Consider the following 16,673-nt stretch of genomic DNA (forward strand, 5'->3'; position numbering starts at 1 on the left):
TTTTCATCTTAATTACCACCGAAAGAAAAAAAAGAAAGTTACGATTTATTTTAATTCATACAAATATAATTCATCTCCTTTCTTCTTTTATTAATCGCGAGAAGGTGCTTCCATATTTTTATAGATATTCTTAAATTCAAATTTTTCTTAATGTGCCTGCTTGATATAAAATTATACTATACATCTTTAATTCGGTATTGAAAATGATGGTAATGAAAGTATGATGTAGCGAATGGCATTGTTATTTGATCATGTAATTAAGGATGCCAATGGCCAATTGTTAATTGAGTCATTGCGAATAGTAGTTGATTTCAAGTTCCGCGATTAGTTTTAGGATCATAAGTAAAGGAATCGATTGTTACCCTGCTGTTAATATTAATTATAATTCATTTCATCCACTCTACTGATCTATCCGCAGCGATTCGGAACCTCTCGCCGTGGTTCGATCGAAGAGCGATATATCGCGATATCGATTGTCCGATAGCCGTATAGCGGAACTTCTGATTTTGTTTATTACAGAAAATAGTGCTGATTATTTCGCAATCCTCGTAGATTCTATGTGAGATTTCAGGCCTGAAGAAAGCAATTTTTCTGCAGCAAACGAACGTTCAATTAATCAGTCAATCAATCTCTGCCGTCGACTCTCGACGGACTCATTTTCGCATTGCAATAATAATCGTAATAAAAAAAAATTATCACATTGCACTTAAATTAGCTAAATTGTATTATAAAGGGAGAATAACTAAAAAATAATTATAAGGGGGGATATAATTACACACAAAAAACTTTACATACATCATGAAATAAAAAGAACGTTACAAAAATTTGATTTACATATACTATCCTATTGTAAATTTTTTTTAATATATTGCATGGAATAAATTGTTTTATATGTAATACGATCTAATTAAGAATTCTCTTCAGAATTTTCTGCAACCTGTTTATTGTTCGCTGAATTTTTTCTGTTGCTCGAATACACCTGAAGTAATGGACTCTCTCATTAGCATTCTTTTTTAACCCTTTTTTTCTTTCTCTTCGATGGATTATCTAAAATCTTTTCCCTCACTTTCAATTTGTTTATCAGATACTGTCGCAACGAATGTAACGCGTCCAAACCGCCATATCCATTTTCAAACACCATCCATATCCTGAGTATCTTATCAAGTTGCGTAATTATATCCTGAGAATCATCACGGCTTCCTACTTCTACCCAAAATTTACAAACAAGCAAAGGACCATTTTTGTCAGATAATTCTTTATCAGAACTTTCCTCATCTGAATTTTTCGCACTATTTCCAGTTTCAATTGAAGTTTCTTCTACGCACGTATTCTCCTTAATACATTCACAACTTTCACCTTTTGCTCTTTTTAACCCAAATTGTTGCACTAAACGTCGCTTCCTGCGCATATGTTCCCATGATCTTTTTCTAGCAGTTACTCGACACGCCCAGCTAACGAAACTATCCTCGGAAATGGGTACGTCTTGCAACTTGATCTGTTGATAATAAAATAAAACGTAACAAATATTTTTTGATTAACTCTTAACTGCAAATAATCCATAAACTTAATATCAGAAGTAAAGAAAATGATACATTACGTTCAACTCTTTCGCTGTCACTTTTAAAAAACTAATTATATCATCTGTACAGGAAAATTTATCATTCACAGGAAATGTTATCGAGGTTTTGTAATTCCTTAACGATCCCACTATAGACTTCCCATGTTTTCTAATGACAGGTGCTGTAGTCAAGTTGACAACGTTTTGCGGAAGGAAGCTCCAAGCTAAACCCCATCTGTTAACAAAGGCCTTAATAAGCTTCAAAATAATGAATGATTAATGATATAACATACTTATTAGACTTACATTGACAGGTTTTGTATAGAAAGATAATTTATAAACTTCATATATTTACCGTGTTGTGTGACCCTGGCAGAATTCCGTCCACGTTATATTTTTTATATTTTTCGATCTTAACAATCGTCTTAAGCCAGCCAAGTCAGCTTTTTTGCCAATCATAGTGCTGTAGATCTTTATTTGATCTCCCACTTCGACACTCTCTTCGATCATCTTCGTCACAAAGCCTATTTCACCACCTTCGGTTTTCAGCTCGCTGTCATTTCCAGTAGATGCGTTTCTCGGTGGTAAGACTTTTTCGACTTTTTCGAAGCCATCGTCTTCACTCTCGAAAAACGGTGGGTTGCACATCGAGAAGTCATAAACTCTATTATCCTGTACTACGTCCTTAAAAATTCTATCGGAGTTCACTGTAATTACTATATCAGAAAATCCCGTTACATGAAATAAAACTTTAATTCTAAAAACATTTACTTTTCATAGCTTTTCTTTTGCTTCAATATGAAAGAAAATGTTTTAATAGCACTTACTTTCAATTAAATCTTGTAATTTATTTTCCTTTATGCATTTCTGAGCATGCTCTACACTTCCTTTGTCAACTTCTGTGCCAATCATTTGACACTTATAGATTTTTCCCAGTAATAGAGCATATATACAGACTGCTCCAGTTCCTATTTAAAACGAAATTGTTCAGATCTCGTATAGTAGTCTAAAATATTATATTAAACATACAGATATACACTGTAAGATAGATAGCATTCATTATTGTAACATCATTAATTTTGAAAACTATTATCTCGTGAATTTATCTTTATCATTATAGCTATCATTAACATTACTCTTTAATATCAAAATAAATTTATAATATAATTGCAATAATAAACTCCAATTTTTGTTTCTGTTTTTCAAGTGCAATGTTTGAATGATTTATCGAAAGAGTTTTCAAAAGCAGTCTTATAATCACCAATGTCGATGCCTGTAACCTTCTCCATCTCTAATTTGGAATAAGTCATCAAGTCTTCCATCCACAGAATATAATTTAAGCGCAGTGGAATCGCCGGATTCAGATTATCTGCTGGGATGTTCACGTGTAAGTCAAAATCATGCTTCAAAAGTGTCTCTGTAAGTACATGCAGGCTTCTCCTCTCTTTGAAGTCGATTCTAACCCTTCCTGTGAAGTCCTAAGTAATCAATCAATCAATATGAATAAAAAGCATATATACATAATTTACTTTATATCATATCCAAGTGTTATATTTATATTTCTTCAATCGTAAAAATTATACAGAAGTTGAAGAAAAGAAATAATGTAAGAGAATGTAAAAAAATGGAACAAAAAATAGTTTTCTATAACATTTTCTTGTATATATGTTCAGTTATATTATTACTTTACTAATTTTTTTTCTTGGTCTTTTTTAAATCTAAAGTTTTCTAAAACTAAATATATTACACTTACATTATATTATTAAATATATTTACAATATAAACATAAGATATCCATATATATCATATATGGATGTCTTATGTTTATTGTAAATACTCGTAATATATTATAGATTACATTAAATTTCATCTGCATTATAAACGTAATGAATAAATTGTAGAGTACAATTGTAGTACCATGATAGCGATTTCACGAAATTCCGGATACAAGACCGCGAGTTGCTTGTAATCTGGCGGTCGTTTGTACTTATTTCTCGGGTGGATGTACTGCTTCACGCTCATCGTGATCGAAAGGAACAATTTTGACTGTCTGTTCGTTGAATCACGACTGTCAATTGATTACGGTCAAGTCCAGTCTGTCCAACTTATGTCTTCCACAAAAAAGTGCATAAAACGTCATGAAACGCATCGTCAGATTTGTTTACTCGCACCTGATTCTCATTGTCGCCATTGAAAAGATACGACATCGAGAATGTGGACTCATTTCCATCTTTTGAATATTTGCCACCATTTCTGCCATGAGTTGTCACCTTTACGATTAGTGTTCCATTAGAGATCGTTTTTCCTGCCGGAGATCCAATTATTTTGCCGGAGATCGATAGCTTATAACACCGAAATTGTCGAAATTGTCAAAATTAAAACTATCTTGTAATGCGTCATCTAAAAAAAATCATCGAATTTAAAAATCGATTGCCATTACTAAAATTTAAAAAAAGGTTATCAGATTTGACTCTTCTCATGCCTACTGCCGAAAATATTTTTCCAAATACCGAAGAAAAATTGAGACTTGCACTTAAAAAAGAACAAAATTTTATGCGATTAGCCAGAGAATTTCTTTCCGGAGAGTCAAAGATTGAGAGTCAAAGATAAACGAAAAGTTTTATATCATTTTTAGTTGAAAACTGGAAAGGTGGCAACCGTGATTGCGAATTAATTGAATTAATTCCCGCCCAACGTATCTCCTTAAAAACATATTTATATGTGTTTAAATATATTATTATATTGAATTAAATATGTTAATTATGTAAATATACAATCATATAATTAAACATTTAAAGATATATTTCTATTATAATTCTGAATATAAGGCCCTGCCCATAGAAGGAATAAGGAATTAGGAAAGAATAAACGATTTTAACCTATCAGAAACCATGTATTCCGATGTATCCGATTTCTGATAGGTTAGAATCGTTTATTCTTTATTCCTAATTCCTCATTCCTTCTATTGTGCGCAGGGCCTACAATAAATTTAACCTTTTGCAAAATGTATATGTTTTATGCATATATTTTAATATACAACACATTTATGTAATTGATCTTATATTATTGAAATATGTCTTCTTATATAAAATAAAATCCTAATACAAACTAGGAAGTCTGCAATAAGATAGCTGTATCTTACGAAGGATAGGAAAAAAAGAGATGATTTATAAAGTATGTTTTTCTGGCAAGATGTAAACATCATTAGATTATTGTTTACGTTATAGAGAGAAGAGTTCGTTGGAATTGTATATCTCTCTGTAACGACAAACGAACTTAAAATATTTTCTATGAAGGTGAAACGATGAGCATGTTCTGATGTAAAGGATCAGTTCAGAAGCAAAAGAGTACTAAACTGAGAATACACGGACGTGTCTTTAGAAGTACATAGCATTATGCAGTCCTCACAGATGCTCACCTTGATCCCGTTCTTGCTGGGTAAGCTAAAAAGTACAACTGTTTGAATCCATCTGTTTATTAGTTTGTACATAGAATCTCAATGTAAATTTTGCATATACATTGTAATCTATATTTCTTGCTGAAAAGCAAAAAAAACAAATTCAATAACTACACATAGTGCTTTATATACATTTTTTTAAGAAAAAAAATCAGACTTGCAATTAATCTAGAAATGTTTAAGATATAGTTATTAATCCTAAAAGACAATTTATTTGTTTTTTTTTACTTTATACATAATTTATATATATATATAAATATAAAAGTGAATCATACACACACACACACACGCGTGCGCGCACGCATACATGAATCATGCTCTATTAAAATTTAATTCAAATGATCAAAAAGTGCACATCTCGGAAATGATCTATCTAATTTAAGCTGTTGGCACTTGAATATCCCATCTTTTTTTAAAATCTGTTCTTTTTTCAAGAATTCTAAACTAGTTCTAGAATCAGTGCAATAAATTAGAATGAAACCAGAGGGTTTCTCTCTGATGAAACTATATAGCTGTTCCACTCTAACTTGTGCTGCGGTATACATCAGTTCAGAACTTTGGATGGAAAAAGAACAGACCTTAGTTTCTGAATCTCTCGTCTTTTCTCAATTTCTTTCTTAAAATTCTGACTATTACTTGGTACTTCCTTCAAAAAAAATCTTTTTATGATAAAGAAATTCAGCTCTTTGAATGACATAACAAAAATTATCTTAATCAGTATTTTACTAATAAAACAAAGAAACATGAAAAAATTATTAGGAGGCTATTAGAAGTTAGTATAAGCAGAATAATATATATATTTCAATAAATTAGTGTTTATAAAGTTTTTTAGTCTCTTTCTCTTTATAAAGTAAAAAAAATTGAAAGAACATTTGGGACAACCAAATACAAATACAAATTTAAAATGATCAATTAAAAAGATTATTTTCTATAACAATGTATAACATTTTGATATTTAATTAAACATTTTGTATATTTAGGGCTCAGAGTAAATGTCCCACCTTTCAACAGAAATCTGGAATACAGTTACAATGTAAGGAAAACTATTACGGTATTTAGGGATCCTCTCCAAACTACAATATATACTGCATCAGTAACATGTCAGATCGAAAAATCAGAGGAAGGTGAAAATGATGAAGGTGAAGATGATTCTCTTCTTTGTCTTTTGCATGATATCAATATTCTCTCAACTTTGACATTTCAAACTCTCAACACTACAAACGAGGTCACAAATGAGGAATACAACACCAATGATGATTGGTTTATAATTAAGTTTAATAGTATTGGCCTAGAGAAATTATTTGTGAATTCAACCACTGAAAAAAAAGATTTGATTAAAGAGATCGCTTTTCAATTTCACATTGGTGGTGAAATAATCCCTAAGTTCACTTCAAATGAAAAGTTAGCAGTAGGCCATTGCATGACGTTATTCAATATAAATTCGACAACTCATGAATTTAGAGAAGAAGAAACAGATAAAATTTTGGAAAATCAAATTATATTATTAAGCCATAAAGCCTCTTACGAAAAAACCCCAGTATACGAAGGTTATGAAAGACATGTACATTTATTTATTGAGAAGATCAGAAAGGATTGCAAGTATTCCTTGCCATTTTTTGATTTTTTGAATGGAATGCAAGTGGTGTGTATACATATATTATACTTCTTTACATATGCTTTATATTTTTATAACTCTCGTTTCTTAAAATAGGAACAAAAATAATTATTTACGTTTCAATGATTCTCAGTAATTAATGCTTTAATGTCTTAATCATTTTTTTTTACTATTGAGAAAAGAAAAAGAACATTAATAGAATTATATAATAAATATTTACTATCCTCAATAGTTCAATGATTTTTTATTGAAAATACTGGATTTAGCATAATGCCATCTTTACTTAACAATTTTAACATTTCTGTATAAAATTAATTTTTTTACTGATAAATCTTACAGAAAAAATATATTCATACAATGGAAATACTCGATGATGAATTAAATATTTCCACCACAATGGAAGTACAATTACCACCTGATCCATGGAATCCTAAAGGGACACCTGTATTTAGGGAAACAACGCATCTTGGCCTAGCTAACATTACATCTAAAACTAAAGTTTTTGATCCTCTTACTAGAGAAAAATACAAGTGGATTAATTTAATGGAGTGATTTACTCTAATCAAATATATCAAACTTTGAAAACACACACACACACACACATTATATTATATTGATATGTAAATTTTTTGCTTAATTATTCATATTCAATTTTGTTTATTATATTTAATTTGTTAATTTTTTTTAATCCTAAATGATTTATTAATATAAGTTAGATACCTGAAACGTTATAAATATTTACTAATATAAGTTACTAATATAAAATTTACTAATATAAGTTAGATACCTGAAACGTTATAAAAATATTATTAAATAAAATTTGAAAAAATTATTATGATATTTATTATGTTATTAAATATAAAAGAAAATACTGAATTCTCTTAAAATATATATCATACATTTAAGTTTATTTAGTAATTATATACCAGAATCTGAATTATTAAGATATATCTAATCTTTTGTTGATATAATTAAGGATCGATAAAAAAATGTTTTACTTGTACTTAATAATGAAAGAATTTAAAAAATTAGTAATTCTATACGATAAAAGAAAATAAAAAATTAGAAACTTAAGTAGTCTCGAGTAGAAGCTAGACGCACACGCGCGCACACGCACGCACACGCACACGCACACACACGCACGCACGTGCACAAACGCGCGCGCGCGCACACACACGCACACACACACATACACACACAGATGTATACATTTCTTTTAAATTAAATTTATTATGTAATGGGAAATTACTTAAAAAGATATTTTTTTATTTTAATTATTTTAATTCTGAATTTAAAATAAATTTTATTTTTTGTAAAATAACGTTGTGATATTAAGATATAATTATTTTTCTTTTTTTATTGTTGAAATATTTCTTTTTATTTAAAATAAGATTATTCATAATAGAAAATTATTTAATAGAAAGTTTATGTATAAGGCTTTACATGAACTTTAAAAAGACAAATATGGTTCGCAGAATATTCTTGACAGAGAGAGGGGGAGAGAGAGAGAGAGAGAGAGAGAGAGAGAGAGAGAGAGGGGGGAGCGATAACTAAGGATTTTAAGGCGACAAAACCACTGTAGTATTCAGGGATTCTCTCCAAACTACACAATATACTGCTACAGTAACATGTCAGCTCAATTTATGAATACAAAAGACAGTCTCTGCTGTATTATAATAATAGAGAATTTTATATTAAAAATATTTACCATATCCTCTATAATCTAATCATTTTTTATTAGAAATATTGAATTTATTTTATTGTTTTATTATATTTACTTATAAACGATTTCAACATTTCTACAAAAAAACTAAATTTTTTTCAATGATAAATCTTACGGGGAAAATATGTCCATACAGTGATCGCTGATAAATTTAATATTTCCACCATACTGAAGATACAATAACCATTTGCTTCATGGTCTTCAGATACACGTCTGTTTAGAGAAACAACGTTACTAAATCTAATTAGTATTGTACCGTATCGAGCTGCTTATTTTAATCCCTATGCCCATTATATATGGTCCGAAATTGATATATTTCGATGCATTTTGATACATTTGATTTACATACTAATCAAATATATCAAACCTCGAAAAAAACGTACATTCTACATATATTATATTTGCATATAAATTGTTTACTTAATTGTGGTTCATATTATACTTCATTGTATATATTATACTTGATTTGAATAAAGTGCTGATACTGAATAATTAATAAAGTTGGAGCCTCATATAAGTACCATTAAATTACATTTGATAAAATTATGATTTTTTTCTTGTCCTTGATATAATTTATTATGATATGTAATATAAGTAATGCTCACTTTTCTTAAAGAATATCATATTACATGTTGAAGGTGCATCGCGTTTATCTATTAAAAATAATATAACTCTCTCTTATGAAAATTGTTTTTTTAGATATAGAATTTAGAAATAATTTTTATTTTACTATTAAAAAAATGTTGGAAATATCCAAGACGTAATTTTTTGTTGATTTTACTTCTACAATAAAATGTCATTCTTTTTCACCGATGAAGTCTTCGTTTTTTCTTACATAACATCGTATACGTGACGAGATAGGAGTATAAAAGTTTGAATTTTACTGAGAAGAGATCACGAGAGAACAATTCAAATCGGACAGTGGTTTGAAACTAAATTCAGATTAAGGGTTTACATTTATACAAAAAGACGCTGATTATGTGGTCTCAAAAGTCTTATTAAATATGTTGTTTGGCAATTTGACATAGGTATTGATGTTTTTCAATATGCATCATTTTTTAGAACTCCTTTTTCATTGAAATTCATAAAACATGAAAAGATATCAATTGTCGATTGCTCAACCGAGTTCATAGATATCGGACATATGATAAATGCAAATACATATTCGAATTCCAATTTTACATTAACAATGATGAAGAATTTCTCTGCAAAAATATTCATGTTTAATTATTGAAAAGAATAGAAAGAACTGCCGTCTTATATACGAACGTTCGGATTTTTTTTATCTAGTTGGAAATGGTGCATATACTTTTCTATACGTGTTTTATATTTTTATCAATCCTTTTGTTCTTACTAGAAGAAAAATTAGTTCTTATGTGTCATCTTTAGTGACCTGAGAAAAAAACTGAATTAGAAAGTTCGTGCTGTTTTTTTAGGACAAAATTGTATTTACAATATCTTCGTTAAAAATAAACGAAATTTAAATTTAAGAAAACGGGTTTGAAGCTTGAAATCTTTACTTTCGAAAGGTTATTATGTTTTTTGAGTTTCTATGAGTTTGATAATTTTTACATACAAAATTACGAACTGAAAAAGATAGAAAATTTTTTCACTTTGGGTCTATCATTTGGACAAAAAAAAATTTGCAAAAATTTTCGACTTTCCATCCAAGTGAAAGCTTAAAGTTTTCTCTACAATATTGTTTTTTAAAAATGTTCCTTAGATTTCTTTTGTTACTGAGTTATCGCGAATTAAATAAAAGGAGCATTTTGATTTTGATTGACTTCGTTAAAAATTATTGTACCGCAATTTAAAAAACCAATTTTTAAAGCTAAAGTTTTGCTCTATTGTAATATCAAGATATTATATAATGGATATATATGTACATATAATTATATATAATTATATATAAAACATTTTTTCCCAGTACATATTCTAATTATACATATATTAACGTAATAATTAATCTTCTATTATTAAAATTTTTCATTTTACATAAAATAAGATGTAATAGAAAATTTGAACATATAATTTTATTGGGTGCTTTTTAGTTGCAACATATAAATATTGTTCTTTGTTACTCGTGGGATGCAAAGAAACAGAACGATCGTTAGTCGACTTGCGTCACTAAGGCCCGTTTCTATCAATATTAGTTTAATTTTAATCTCGATTTACTAACTCTTGGTAAAGAGTTAACTAACTGTTTATCTTTTTCTAGTTCTGAGAATTAGAAAAAGATAAAGAGTAAATTGAACTGAAATTAAAGTTAATCTACATTGATAGAAACGGGCCTAAATGAAAAACATTGTCTAATGTGTGTTGACCACTAAGGCATAATATTTACAGGAAATATTGTTTACTTATGGTATAAAGACAAAAAATAAATACTTAAATCATATTACATTGTACAAGAACGAGAAAAAGTTTTATCTGAAGTTCAAATGATAAGTATCAGAATATGTTCTGATATAAAGAAATTCAAAAAGTGGAAAAAGAACAAATGGATGAAATTGGCTGAGAGGATATTGCTTCATGATGCTGCTGAACGCTCCTTGATCCCATTCTTCCTTGGTAAGCTAACAATATAAGTACAATGAATGTCCAAATCCAATTCTACATAGAGAGCCGAAAATTTTTGCAAATTTCTTTTGGATTATGACCAGCAATATTTTTAAAAAGTAAAAAGAAAATTTCATTTTGTCCAACTCGTAGTTTTCTATATGTAAAAAAATACTAAAATTACAATCAAGAGCTTAGAAACTGCAATGATCTTTTAAGCTTTAAAACCTTTTTTTCCATTAAAAATTTTATTTTAGCTAATCTAAAACTAAGATATAATCATAAATTTTTGAAAGATAAATTACAAAATTAATTTTTGTGATAACAAATGACAATGTTCTACAAATATTGTATTTAACAAAACTTTTTATTTATTTATTTATTTAGGAATACTTGCAAATGTTTCAAAAGAATCAGATTTTGATCCAAAATACTTATTCGAGGTGAACAAAACCGTGATAGAATATAATGACATGGGGAAATTTTTCCAAACTATACAAATAAGTTCTGCAGTAACATGTCATCCCTTTTTGATGGAAAGTCTTTACTGTGATTTACATAATGTCATGATTTCAAAGTATTCAAATTTGATTCAAACAGTTGTGTGGAATAGATTGGAAGACAAACAGTCGTTTAGAATGGATTTCAACTATTATGGTTTACAAAGTATATTACAACACGAAAAAAATCGCAACAAAATATACAGCAGGCTTATTTCTGATATTGGGAGTCAATTCAACCTATTTTTTTATATAAGGAATCATGCATTAAATTCAAGTTTGATCGAAAATGTAACGACATTATCTGGTTATATTTGCGATATCACATATGATATAGATATGACACATATGGAGAAGAATGCATTTAAAGAAACAAATTTCAATTTCCAAATTAAATTGTTAAAAGATTTCTCTAACCAAAAAGATTCACGTATATATATTGTAGATAATAAAACAGACTGCATGTCATTGGGATTTCATGACATTATAATGGAATCGGAAATAGTGCGTATACATATATTTTTCTCCTATACGTTTTAAATAACATTAATTCTTCCTTTTTTTTTACTGATATAAAAAAATTAATTGTTGCATATTATCCTAGTTAGACGTATATATATATGTCTAACTAGGATCAGCAACCTTATATTAATGAAAAATATGATAGAGCGCAATAATAAAATTATTTAATATATACATTATATATTTATTACTGTTTCATAGTAATTTATAATAATCTCTTTTACTAAAAAATTAGCTCTTACAATATTCACTTAAAACAATTTCCATTTCTTTAATCAAACAAATAATTTTTTTTTATTAAAATTTGCAGATAGGCTGTACTCACACAATAAGTGTAACTGATAATAAATTAAAAATATTTACCAAACTAGATCATGCACGAACTTTGAAAAGAGTTATGATTTATGCAGTACATGTAAATCTGATTGACATTAGATCTCGAAAAACAGTATCATTTAATGATACATCATTGAATAATCGGACCATATCTTAGGTTAAATCATACTTCAAAAAAGAAATTTCTACGTAATATGTATATTTAATTTGTCCTATTTTTATTTATGTAAAATGCTTTTTGAAGGATATTACATATAATTTTTTTATAAATGGTTACTTAAACTGAAATTTTATAAAGACGTTATTTAATAATTTGGTAATTATTAAATTATTAAAACATTTGATAAAATTATGACTTTCTTCTTGTCCTTATAACAATTTATCGTAACATCTAATATAAATAAATTCTGATTCCTTTTATAGTCCTTATATTGTATATTGAGAATGCACATGTCATGCTTGTTTTCAATAGAAGATGATGTAATTTATCCGAGTTATACTTGGAATTAATATAAGATACTTCTGCAACAATTATTTGTTAATTATAATAACAATTATTTGTTAATTGTAGTAATAAAAAGTTTATTATGTTACAAATTTATGGCATTTATTACTTTATTAGAAAAGATATTTCATGAAACCCAATTCGCTTTAACGCGATTGATTTCATTGAACAGTTATGTATCAGAGAAATCGAATTATTATCTTTATTTATATGTTAATTATAATAATTAAAAAATAATATTTTTTCAGTAGAAAAATTTTAAAAATGATTTTACTTATATTTAAAAACAAATGAATTACGAGTTAGTAATTTTATACGACAGATGTAAGGAATAAATAAAGAACATAAATGGAAAAATTGTAATTAAACATAAATTGCAATTATTAATAATAAAAAAATAACTATATATATAGATATTATTCATTTGTTCCATCGCGAGACTATTAAAATTTGAAAATGATTTATTAGCATGTACTATTTGTATTACGAGAACTTTGTCAAGGTGATCATCTATAAGATGTAAAATCGATTACTGATCAACATTTAAATATATACAGAAAAGTTATAAGATATGAAAATATTTATTATAAAACATAACACAAAGAAACATTCAAACATAACAGTTATCAAATAAGTATATTTCATAACATAACAATTAAATATTAGTTTATCACGGCTAATTACGATGTGACTCCGATATCATTTATAGTTACAGTACAGGACGAGTTCTCGATTAATCTTAAATCCTTCCAAACATTAATTTTCCGGGTTTCACCATATAGCCTTGTTATCAACAATCTCGTGGCTGGTATATTCGCCCAATATTTTCCCAATGCCGGTGTTATGTCAGCAGCATTCGTTTGTTCTGAAGAATTCCATTGGGTGAGTAAGTTCACAGTAATTACAACTGCTTGGTATTCCATCGTGAGGAATCGACATACTTCGGCCAAATCTTCAAGCTCGTAAGTTGTCTCGTTATCACTTTGTTGCGCGTTTCGCGGTACCTTAAAGAAAAAATGACCGGTTATTAAAAAAATACAAGTACATTCACATATAAATTAATTTCAATAAAATTAATATTAATATTATATTAATATTAACATCAAATTCTTAACTTATTATTTATCTTAATATTATAAGTAATATGAATTAATTTAATATTTTAATTATCAAATAGATAAGAAATGTTATTATTCCTTAATTTTGCACGTGCGCGTATGTGTGTTAATCGTATTATTTTTAACATTGATATAACATTTTTAACATTGATATAACATTGAAGTAATATAAGGTTTAATCAATAATATATTTGAATATATTATCACCAATAAAAATTTGTTTACTAAGGCACCTTGAAGATAATTGCCGGTAAAGAATCGATGATCACGAGGAGGACCTTTTTTTCTTCAAAAGATGCTTCATTTTGCTCCTGTTTGCAAAGAATTACCGATTGTCGCAAAGCTTGTATCAATTCGTGAGAGGAATGCGCTTGATAAATTTTTGTACTGCGCAATGCATCTTTTATAATCTGTAAGAAAGAAAATTGACTTTCAAAACTTACAGTAAAATCAGTAGCATTTTAAAGATAATATTTAATTATATAAAAAATTTATTTTTCAAATCTGTTATTTATTCAGTTATTTATTTCTTTCTTTTTAAGAATTATTTTTTCAATTATACTGATATAATTGTGATATACGCGCCGATATTTTTATTGCTATTTGCAGTTAATGTTATTACCTTTTGCTCGAAATTTCTCGCTTTCATAATTCCCTCGTATCGCAACCGGCAGAAATCTTTCTTTGTGTCAAAATACCATACAATGCCGCCCGACCGGCTAGCGACGTTAGCTGCTATTGTGAAACATAATTGAGTCTTCCCAGAGGCCCTTGGTCCACATAATTCGCATAACTGTCCAGGATACAGGCCACCTCTCAGCAATTCATCCAAACTATTCCAGAATGAGACATTATTAATTAAAAATCAAATACATTCTCTCTTCTTCCTCTGTGTAAAACCATTGTACGATTTATTTTTGAAGTTTCTCACATTGAATATTTTTATTAATCACAATTCAATTAAGGGATAACTTGTAAACGTACCACGTTACGCTAGTCGGAATTACATTACGTTCTATCGCAAGGAGTTGCTTTGCATTTTTTTTTACGCCACCGAATTTCTTCAATATATAGTGCTTTATTTGCAACACATTCTGCAAATAATAATATTTGATTGAATTTATGAATATTAAGTAAATCAAATAATTATTTTCCATCAATCTCTTTTTTTTATTATATATTTTATCTAGTTTATTCGAATAAAAGTTAAATAAATTAATATCCTGGCGGAAAAACTACACTACTACTAAATTGAGGCGAGATTTTAGAAATTATTATGCAGATTTTAGAAATTATACTAGCAGTAGTGGATTAAGAAGTAGACACAGAAATCGATCAATCAGTTGATTATTGTCTTTATATTCCACTATGACTGGTTGATTTTTATGCCTACTTCTTAATCCACTACTGCTACTGTCCATTGTAAATCACGCATTAATTTTTTATAGATATTTGTAGTGGGACGTAAAGCGGCGTTGTTTGTTTGAAAAAAACCTAAAAATTCTCCACTCTCAAACAACACTACTCTATGTCCCACTACAAATATCTACGAAAAATTAAGAATTTCTAAGATCGATCGAAATATACTAATTTTTAAATCAAATATCTTATCGTTAGAATTATCATTGAATTAATTGAAGCAATTACAAATATGTCACGTATATTTTTAAAATCATTAATGCCCGTTTTTACCAATGTAGTGTAATTTTATTCTCGGTTTTCAACTAACTTTTCATCTTTTTCTAGTTCCAAAAAGAGAAAAAGATGAAGAACAAGTTGAACCAAAATTAAAATTAATTTACTTGGTAGAAACGGACATAAAAAAGAAAATATCCTATTTTTCCCCATCTATTTTAATTCTCGATGTTTCAAATTCTTATTCTCGGCATAATTTTCAAAAATGTTTTTACTTTATCTTTTATTAACGGGATACGTACCGTGTGCAAAAGACCGGTAATATTCGTCAATTTAATTGGATCCGTTGAGATAAAATCTACAATTGTGACAACGTTTCTCCGCCGCAAATTCTCCGTTACAGTCTTTATTAAACTTGGATGAACATCTACGTTTAGTTTTACCATTTTTCACCTTTTCGAATATCTGCAAAATCGAAAAATCAGTTCAAAAATCTTCCCTCCAGAAAGAATCTTATAAAAATGTAATATTTATAGTGGCCAATTTATATATGTAATCATTTGACAAATCTTGAAAAAGGTATATGTTTGATATTTGTCGATAGTAAGAGAGAGGGAGAGGGAGGGAGGGGGAGAGGAAGGGAGGGAGGGAAGGGGTGGGAGAGAGAGAGAGAGGGAGGGGGGAGAGAGAGAGAGAGAGAGAGAGAGGAGCATTTATTATGCATATCTTGAATAAGTCCCCCAAACCCTAAAACTAATATATAGAAAAGATTCAATTAAGTATACATCGAAAAAGATCAAATTCTGAAGAAACAATATACAAAGAATTTAAAAAAAATATGAACTACAAGCACATTCTATAAAGATAAGAGTTTACGAGAGTAATAAGCACTCATGCAGAAAACTAAGATATCACATTGATATACATACTGTTAAAACGTGGATAAATATACAAAAAGATGGAACATCTCGAAGAATATGCATTATTGTCGCAGAATTGAGAATTTATACTAATATTACTATGTGAGAGAGAGAGAGAGAGAGAGAGAGAGAGAGAGAGAGAGAGAGATAAAGAGTTCTAGAACAGAAAGAATAGATCATTCATTACGCGAATTAATTTTCGAAAAGCGTTATCTCGCGCGCGCC

The 16,673-nt window shown here is 28.4% G+C and overlaps 3 protein-coding genes across 4 annotated transcripts in view; 1 reads left to right on the forward strand and 2 right to left on the reverse strand.

Moving 5' to 3' along the window:
• Window positions 1–849: 849 nt before the first annotated feature.
• On the reverse strand, window positions 850–3,755 carry LOC108746947 (methyltransferase-like protein 16 homolog). Of its 2 annotated transcripts, none has more exons than XM_018484086.1 (6): window positions 3,476–3,755; window positions 2,820–3,036; window positions 2,386–2,526; window positions 1,914–2,274; window positions 1,598–1,793; window positions 850–1,495 (listed from the first exon to the last, which is right to left on the reverse strand). In XM_018484086.1, the coding sequence occupies exons 1-6, from the start codon at window positions 3,578–3,580 to the stop codon at window positions 1,001–1,003; spliced, it is 1,515 nt and encodes a 504-aa protein (XP_018339588.1). In that variant the 5' UTR covers window positions 3,581–3,755; the 3' UTR covers window positions 850–1,000. The 2 variants fall into 2 exon arrangements, with proteins under 2 accessions (XP_018339588.1, XP_018339589.1); XM_018484087.1 differs by having other exon boundaries at window positions 3,417–3,482.
• Window positions 3,756–4,778: 1,023 nt separating this feature from the next.
• Window positions 4,779–7,227, forward strand: LOC108746828. The gene is made up of 3 exons (XM_018483810.1): window positions 4,779–4,996; window positions 5,996–6,657; window positions 6,970–7,227. Exons 1-3 carry the CDS (start codon window positions 4,954–4,956, stop codon window positions 7,180–7,182), a joined length of 918 nt encoding a protein of 305 aa, XP_018339312.1. The 5' UTR covers window positions 4,779–4,953; the 3' UTR covers window positions 7,183–7,227.
• A 6,227-nt stretch (window positions 7,228–13,454) lies between these two features.
• Window positions 13,455–16,673, reverse strand: part of LOC108746906 (DNA repair protein RAD51 homolog 4) — a 4,093-nt gene continuing 874 nt past the window's right edge. Inside the window, exons 2-6 of the mRNA XM_018483995.1 lie at window positions 15,831–15,993; window positions 14,878–14,987; window positions 14,516–14,726; window positions 14,127–14,303; window positions 13,455–13,779 (exon numbers count right to left, since the gene is read on the reverse strand). Of these exons, the coding sequence (XP_018339497.1) occupies window positions 13,456–13,779; window positions 14,127–14,303; window positions 14,516–14,726; window positions 14,878–14,987; window positions 15,831–15,974 (966 nt within the window). The 5' untranslated portion in view covers window positions 15,975–15,993 and the 3' untranslated portion in view covers window position 13,455. The remainder of the gene's footprint in view (window positions 13,780–14,126; window positions 14,304–14,515; window positions 14,727–14,877; window positions 14,988–15,830; window positions 15,994–16,673) is intronic.

Source organism: Trachymyrmex septentrionalis, unplaced genomic scaffold (genome assembly GCF_001594115.1).
Source record: "Trachymyrmex septentrionalis isolate Tsep2-gDNA-1 unplaced genomic scaffold, Tsep1.0 scaffold19, whole genome shotgun sequence".
Classification (NCBI taxonomy): domain Eukaryota; kingdom Metazoa; phylum Arthropoda; class Insecta; order Hymenoptera; family Formicidae; genus Trachymyrmex; species Trachymyrmex septentrionalis.